Source organism: Salvelinus fontinalis, unplaced genomic scaffold (assembly GCF_029448725.1).
Source record: "Salvelinus fontinalis isolate EN_2023a unplaced genomic scaffold, ASM2944872v1 scaffold_1320, whole genome shotgun sequence".
NCBI classification, from domain to species: Eukaryota; Metazoa; Chordata; class Actinopteri; order Salmoniformes; family Salmonidae; genus Salvelinus; species Salvelinus fontinalis.
Window position 1 is genome coordinate 1 of NW_026601529.1, and position 8,916 is coordinate 8,916.

General features: G+C 41.3%; 1 protein-coding gene across 1 annotated transcript; it reads left to right on the plus strand.

Moving 5' to 3' along the window:
- The first annotated feature begins 958 nt into the window (after positions 1 to 958).
- Positions 959 to 8,298, plus strand: LOC129848993 (piggyBac transposable element-derived protein 4-like). Its single transcript, XM_055916075.1, has 5 exons — positions 959 to 1,713; positions 1,991 to 2,088; positions 2,224 to 2,401; positions 3,814 to 3,928; positions 6,021 to 8,298. The coding sequence occupies exons 2-5, from the start codon at positions 2,086 to 2,088 to the stop codon at positions 7,798 to 7,800; spliced, it is 2,076 nt and encodes a 691-aa protein (XP_055772050.1). The 5' UTR covers positions 959 to 1,713; positions 1,991 to 2,085; the 3' UTR covers positions 7,801 to 8,298.
- Positions 8,299 to 8,916: the final 618 nt, after the last annotated feature.

Below are 8,916 nucleotides of genomic sequence, written 5' to 3' on the forward strand. Positions count from 1 at the left end.
ATTCCATGTGTTGCCACTATCATGTATCCTACCATGACTATATCCAACCCTACTCCATGTGTGTCCACTATCATGTATCCTACCATGACTATATCCAACCCAACTCCATGTGTTGCCACCATCATGTATCCTACTTGGCTGAAGCTTTGATCCAGTGGAATAAGTATTGAGGAGCAGGGAGGTTAAAGGTCACTTCAGGATACAGCTGTTACTCTACACTATCCCTAGTAAATCCACTTTACCTTCCGTTTTTGTTTTTTTCTCAAATTCCATTTTCTCCATTTAGTTTTTCCAGGTTTCTGATTTGTCCCTGTTTTTCTGTTTTTCTCTCTAAATCACACTGTTAATAGAAAAACAACAACATTAGATGTTCTAAGTCCACAACAATACTTAAACCACATCAGGAGACCACTTTCGACGTCTGAGAAAAATCTAAGACATCTTTTGGGGAAAGCTTTTCCATCAACCAGAAGATAGTTGTCATTAGCATCATCGCTAACAGCTACACATAGTGGTAGGCAGATGCACTCAGACAGGGGCATTTCCTGACTGTTTCCTCTTTAGAAACTTGAAGCAAAATACAAATCACTGAGGCGAATTTAATGACGACTTGCAGGCAGTGGGTTCAGAATAACTACGACAAAAAATGGATACAGATTATAATTATAATACAGATTATACCACCACCCAAAAGTGCACTTCAGAGACAGGAAGGGTAAAGGGGCATGTGCTCTACACAGGTAGAGTCCTATCTGTCCAGGTTTCCTTTTGCAATGTGGGCACTACTTCATGTGGCCTCACCAACACTCACCTAAATAGTCCATATGCCACTGGGTGAGAGAAGTTTTCATTGTTTTTGGGCACCATTATGTGAGGTGTTATTATGTGTTGTTGGTGATGAACCTTTTATATGCCACCCTCATCAACCTGTCACCCAATCCTACCTAATGGGCAGGTCAGCCCTGGAGGAAAGTATTGGCTGTAAGAAGGAAGAGAAAACAGAACATCTGGTTGTTTTTAAATTACTTCTTATGACTTTGTTTGCCAGATTCAACAATGTAATGAATACTTTCCCATTCTACGTTACCCACTCCAGCCAGCAGACGGCGATGTGAGTATTACAGGTGATGCTTCTTGCGTGACGTATAATCTAGTGGACGGGACGGGAGGTTTCTTCAACAGCGACAACAGACTACTGATTCAACCCCGCGGTGGTTTGCAAGTGAATTTAAACCCAAAACATTGAAGGGCTTTAGACCAATCTTGTGTATTTTACTCCTAGTGTTTTGAACACAATTCTGCTTACTTATCTACTAGTTCATTTAAACGTAATTTGCTTGTTAAATTAGCAAATGTGTTAAATATATAATGTACTAGGCTAATCGCCCGGACCTTGAGGCCACTCAGCTAGACAGACAGAAGCTCTGGTGAAAGGAGAGGAAGAAGCTTTCAGAATGGAAGAGGAGGCTATCACATTGAAAGAAGAAGAGGATGATAATACAGTGAAAGAGGAAGATGGGTAAGAGGTTGTCAAAGTGGAAGAGGAAGAGGTAGATGCTTTCAGAATCAAAAAGGAGGAAGATGCCGTAATATTGAAAGAAGTGGAAGAACCTTTTGGAGTAAAAGAGGAAGAGGAGGCTATCTCAATTAAAGAGGAGGAAGACGTTTTGGGAGTGAAAAAGGAGGAGAAGACTGATGATCCGATTAACACCAGTGAGTACTGTCTTAAAAACGGGCACAAACTACACTTTAATATGTTGTAATGTACTGTATTGGTGCATAATTTCTACTTAAAATTTCAAATGGATGCAAAAGGCACCCATTTCGTTGATTGCAATAGAATTTTACATTATAAACAATATTTGACAAAATCATGATGAAAGTGGCCATTTTAGGCCCTTTTTAGACACATTCATGCCTCTTGTAAGACTCTGTGATTGCAATAGATGGTCGTAAGTTTACCATCTGTTTGATGTTCTTGTTCACACAGGAGAGAGACATGACTATTGTGGATCCTCTGGGGAGCCTCAACAACATCCTGATGCTGACGAGTCAGAGAAGAGTCTCTCCAGATTAGAACACCAGATGGTACAGCTTGGTCTGGTCTAGCATACAGCTTGCTCTATCAGGGTCTGGGCTGAGTTTCTGTAAAGCACTTTATGACAACAGTGACATCAGCATCCATAATGATATGTGTCTGTGTCCCCTCTTTATCGTTACCAGGACAACGCTAGCCCTTCCTCCCTCCCGGAGTCCCCATGTCGTGCCTCTCCCGGTAGCGCCTTACTGCTGGGTATGAAGAGGTTGTCTGTGCAGCTGGTGGACTGCAGGAAAACAACGGGGCTGAGTGGAACTGTGAGAGGAAGAGAAGAGAAGAAAGGATCAGATTTGACTCATCAAGGTAAGTGCTCTAGTTTAGTTTGAACAAATACAATAGATCTGGAATCTGTTACCAGGACAACCAGCAGAGTTCTGTTAGTTGACATGAAGATGGACTGGTATCTTTTACTAGTAGGGCTGTCACAGACTAATAAAAATCTTGTTTGACTTAGTCACCTGTTCTTTCGACCAATCAATTGGTACACATTTTAAACGTGTATTTCTATATATACACTACCGTTGAAAAGTTTGGGGTCAATTAGAAATGTCCTTGTTTTTGAAAGAAAAGCACATTTTTTGTCCAATAAAATAACATCAAATTGATCAGAAATACAGTGTAAACATTGTTAATGCTGTAAATGACTGTTGTAGCTGGAAATGGCAGATTGTTTTATGGAATGTCTACATAGGCGTACAGAGGCCCATTATCAGCAACCATCACTCCTGTGTTCCAATGGCACGTTTTGTTACCCAATACAAGTTTATAATTTTAAAAGGCTAATTGATCATTAGAAAACCCTTTTGCAATTATGTTAGCACAGCTGAAAACTGTTATGCTGATTTAAAAAAGCAATAAAACTGGCCTTCTTTAGACTAGTTGAGTGTCTGGAGCATCAGCATTTGTGGGTTTGATTACAGGCTCAAAAATGGATCAATTGGCCTTTTAAAATGATAAACTTGGATTAGGTAACACAACGTGTCATTGGAACACAGGAGTGATGGTTGCTGATAATGGGTCTCTGTTCGCCTATGTAGATAATCAGCCATTTCCAGCTACAAAAGTCATTTACAACATTAACAATGTCTACACTGTGTTTATGATCAATTTGATGTTTTTTTAAATGAACAAAAAAATTGCTTTTTTTTTCAAAAACAAGGACATTTCTAAGTGACCCCGAACTCTTGAATGGTATTGTATATCCTCACACCATCCATGTTGTAAACAGCATTCTGCATGAATTCCGACTCAACTTGCAACAAAACAATTTTATGAATTCTAATTTTGTTAGAAATCTAACATTGTTTAACATGGTCAAGTTCGGTTTCTGTGCAATCTTCAGACACTCTAGAAGGCAACCAAACTTGTTTCATCATTCTACATGATGTATTGGCTATACAACACCTGAATTAGCCCATGAAGGGTCTTGGTCCAATGACCACCTATCGTTTTGAAACCTAGCTAGATAGCCAATGAGCTGGGCTTTCCAGCAGTATGTGAATGCCGTTTGTAGGACAAACAGCCATCATGCTAGAGCTGTGTACAACAGAGTTCATTCTCTGGTGAAAGGAAACAGGACGCACTGTAGTTTACGTTTCACAGCAGTTCGTTCTCTTCCACAAACTTCTCAAATCTGAAAAAGTTAAACATGGCTACTAAGAGTGGAAAAGCTAAATCTCAGTCCAAGTATAAACATTTTGATGATATTATTGCAGACATTGACCAGGAGAGTGACACAGAAGGAATGGATGAGGACTCTGTGAGTGACCACAGTTATGATTCCAGCGCGGAAGAAATGTTTTTGGAAGGAAAAGATCCACTTTTAGATCAGTAAGTAAAATAGGTTTTTGCTTCTCATGCTAATGCAGTTGTTTAAAAGGTCGCATATTCATTTGGTATTTTTTATTTTTTTATTTATATATATTTATACACACAGTCGAAGTTTACATAAACTTAGGTTGGAGTCAGTATAACTCGTTTTTCAACCACTCCACAAATTTCTTGTTAACCTCACTAGGGTATGTGGGACGGTAGCGTCCCACCTCGTCAACAGCCCGTGAAACTGCCGGGTGCCAAATTCAAAACAGAAATCCCATAATTTAAATTCCTCAAACATACAAGTATTTCACACCATTTTAAAGATACACCTGTTGTAAATCCAGCCAAAGTGTCCGATTTCAAAAAGGTTTTACGATGAAAGCACACCAAACGATTATGTTAGGTTTGAGCCAAGTCACAGAAAAATACAGCCATTTTTCCAGCCAAAGAGAGGAGTAACAAAAAGCAGAAATAGAGGTAAAATGAATCACTAACCTTTGATGATCTTCATCAGATGACACTCCTAGGACTTCATGTTACACAATACATGTATGTTTTGTTCGGTAAAGTTCATATTTATATCCAAAAATCTGAGTTTAGGCGGGACGCTACTGTCTCACTTGGCCAAAAGCCAGAGAAAATGCAGAGCGCCAAATTCAAATGAATTACTATAAAAATCTAACTTTCATTAAATCACACATGAAAGATACCAAATTAAAGCTACACTGGTTGTGAATCCAGCCAACATGTCAGAATTCAAATAGGCTTTTCGGTGAAAGCAAACAATGATATTATCTGAGGATATCACCATAGTAAACAAAGAGAGAGAAGCATATTTCAACCCTGCATGCACGACACAAAACGCAGAAATAAAAATATAATTCATGCCTTACCTTTGACGAGCTTCTGTTGTTGGCACTCCAATATGTCCCATAAACATCACAAATGGTCCTTTTTTTCGATTAATTCCGTCGATGTATATCCAAAATGTCCATTTATTTGGCGCGTTTGATCCAGAAAAACACCAGTTCCAATTTGTGAAACGTGACTACAAAATATCTCAAAGGTTACCTGTAAACTTTGGCAAAAAATGTCAAACTACTTTTGTAATGCATCTTTTGGTATTTTTTAATGTAAATAATCGATAAAGTTGAAGATGGGATGATCTGTGTTCAATACAGGATTAAAACCAATTGTAGCTAGCTTTCTGGTCACGCGCTTCTTACAAACAGGACACTTCGAGTGACCCTCCTTCAAGATGGCCGTACTTCTTCATTACACAAAGGAATAACCTCAACCAATTTCTAAAGACTGTTGACATCCAGTGGAAGCGGTAGGAACTGCAAGAAGGTCCCTTAGATATCTGGTTTCCCAATGAAAGCTAATTGAAAAGAGAGTGACCTCAACAAAAAAATCTGAATGGTTTGTCCTCAGGGTTTCGCCTGCTAAATAAGTTCTGTTATACTCACAGACATGATTCAAACAGTTTTAGAAACTTCAGAGTGTTTTCTATCCAAATATATCATAATCATATCTTATCTTCTGGGGATGAGTAGCATGCAGTTTAATTTGGGCATGCTTTTCATCCAAAATTCTGAATGCTGCCCCCTACCCAAGAGAAGTTAACTGCCTTGTTCAGGGGCAGAATGACATATTTTTTACCTTGTCAGCTCTGGGACTCGATCCACCAACATTTGGGTTAGTGGCCCAACGCTCTAACCACTAGGTTACCTTATCGCCCCGAGGTTCCACATCATCAAGCAACATGGTCTGTTTGGTGCTGTTCCATTCACTCCATTCCATTGTTATATAAATAGCCATTGGAGGCTGTTGAGGGGAGGGCGGCCCACAACAATGGCCGGAATGGAGTAGAATGGAACAGCACCAAACAGACCATGTTGCTTGATACCATTCCACTCACCCCACCCCGGCCACCACTATGAGCCGTTCTCCCCTGACCAGCCTTATTCACCATTGATAAACACACACTTCACCGTCGTGATTATGTTCCCTCTACTCTATATAATAGACATCTGTTTATTTTACGTGTCGATACAGGGCTCATCTGTAGAAGTATTCTTACTGATTGTTTTTTCTTACACAGTGCCAGGGACTCGGATGAACAATGGGAACCCACAATGTCAAGGTGTCCATCCCCCACTAACTCAGACGCTGAAGCTGGTTCATCCAGCCGGACCCCTGCTGTCTCCTGCTCCACACCTTCCCCCGCCCGGCCATCTAGAGGTGTGAAGAGGCCAGCCCAGAAGCGGACGAGGGCCAGTGAACCAGCGGCAACTACCACCGAGGCAGAGGACCGTTGGCACACTGTGCTAGAAGATGATGTGGAGCCACTTCCACCAACATTTAGACCGAAAAGGCAGCCAGGACCTCAGCTGGACAAGACTGTAAAGTACAGCCCCCTTCATCTTTTCCAGATGTTTTTCTCCTTGTTAGTTCTTGATTCGCTGGTTTCTAACACCAACAAGTATGGGGCTAAGACACAAGCAGGCAAGAAAGAGGCATGGAACCCCATTTCCGTCCAAGACCTGTACTGTTACATCTCACTGGTTATTTACATGGGGTTTGTGAAGTGTAAAAACCTCAAGGACTACTGGAGAACGTCAACACTCTACCAACTGCCTTTCCCCTCCACTGTCATGTCTTCTAAAAGGTTTCTGACTATCTCGCAGGCGCTTCATATCAGTGACCCACAAGTTGATGAGGACAATGACAAGAAGAGAGGCACAGCAAGCTTTGATAGGCTCTGCAAAATCAAACCTCTCTACCCCAGCATGGTTGAGGCTTGCAAGACCCATTTTCAACCCAACCAGAACCTGTCCATAGATGAGAGGATGGTAGCCTCAAAGGCTGGAATTGGCCTCAAACAATATATGAGTAACAAGCCAACAAAAGGGGGGTACAAACTGTTTGTTTTGGACGATTCTGTGTGTGCCTACAATTGGAATTGTTTTGTTTATGAGGGGGAATCCATCTCAGCCACCGGTAAGGGACTTAGTTATGATTCCGTTATGGAATTATTAGATTTTCAACTGCTGGGGACGGGCTACAAACTGTTTGTGGACAACTTCTACACAAGCCCTACCCTGTTCACAGACCTGAGGAAGCTGAATGTGTGGGCTTGTGGCACCATTCGTCCCAACAGAGTGGGTTTTCCCAAAACAAAAGTCAACGACATGCCAAAGCGGGCTGATAGGGGTACCATGCGATGGATTCGTAAAGATGACCTGCTCTTTGTAAAGTGGATGGATACCAGAGAGGTGGTCATGTGCTCCAGTATCCACAAATCGTACAGTGGCGATCACGTCGTCAGGCGTGTGAAGGACGCTAATGGGGAACAGACCACTAAAAATGTCCCCATTCCTGCTGCTGTGAAGGATTACAACAAGAGCATGGGAGGTGTGGACCTGTCAGACACTCTGATAGGCTACTACAATGTTCTCCACAAGACAACGAAATGGTACAGAACATTGTTTTATCATTTCATCGACATTGCTGTGGTGAATGCATTCGTCCTCCAGAAGGAAATGGCTCAGAGCTGGGGACAGACCTCCATGACACAGCTAGCCTTCAGAAAGCTGCTCATCCAGGAGCTTGCTGGCTACGGCACAAAGTCCACTGCAGCACCTTCTGCCCCCTCTACCTCTGTCCCTTCTGCTCATGCCACCAGTGGTGTTCACATGGCCAAATTCATAACTGCAGGCATGAATGTGCCTCGGGGCCAAAAGGCCACAGCATGGAGGCGTCGTTGTGTTCTTTGTCGCATGAAGTCCTCCATCACCTGCACGACTTGTTCGGTTTGCCTCTGCTTTACAGCAGAAAGAGACTGCTTTGGGACTTGGCATCAGCAGCATAATATTGTGTAGAGGACTGAGGATCTTCCAAATACTGTCATTCTAAAGTTGTTTTATTTTATTTTTTACTTTGTGTGGTTTGTGGTGTTGTTCAACAGTGACATTGGATCCCTGTGGGCTGCTAACTTGGCCCTTAAATGTTTCACTTCTGTGTTTGGAGATATTGGATCAGCATTCTTGTCACATTTCCCGTTAGTACCTTTTATGTAGGGAAGCTAATGATCCATCATTTATGACATTCCTGGGAGTGTGTAGACTAAGCATTTTTGTATTTTCTATGTAGTTATTTTCTTGAAAAAAATCAATTCGGCCATTTGGGCAACTCGTGTGGGACACCTGGGTGACTTCATACTAAATGTCATGTAACTCGCTCATTCTTGACGTTATCAGTTTGACTTTGCACATGTACTGTTGCCCTGTTGTGGACAACATATAAATGACCCCCAGCGTCCTATATCAATGTATGTCCTTTTGCATTTCAAAGATTATCAAATAAAAATTGAAAACATGTTTTTTTGGTTTTTATCTTTTACCAGCTGTGTTATATTCTCCTACATTAATTTCACATCTCCACAAACTTCAGTGTTCCCTTTCAAATAGTATCAAGAATATGCATTTCCTTGCTTCAGGTCCTGAGCTACAGGCAGTTCGATTTGGGTAATTTTAGGTGTAAATTGAGATGAAGGGTCCTATCCAGAAGAGGTTTTAACCTGACCCAACCATTCTCCTCCCTCTCCTGCTGGCTTTCGCAGATTGTGCCATTACTCTCCTGAAGTTGACGCATTGACCAATCATGTCAATGAGAAGCTATACAGAGCTGTCCGCATTGTTACAACATTTGGGAGGCGCATGGCGGTGCAGTATGGAGCTCCATTTGGCCTCTGGAGGCTGAGACCAAATTTTTGGATAAAGCATAATTTGGATTTTAGTCTTTTTTAGGATTAGTTCGCTGAGATTGTGCAAATACAATGCCTTCGGAAGTATTCAGGCCCCTTGACTTTTTCCACATTTTGTTACGTGACAGCCTTATTCTAAAATATATATATTTTTTAAATAATCAATCTACACAATACCCAATAATGACGAAGTAAAAACAGGTTAACATAAAAAATTACAAATGGAAATATC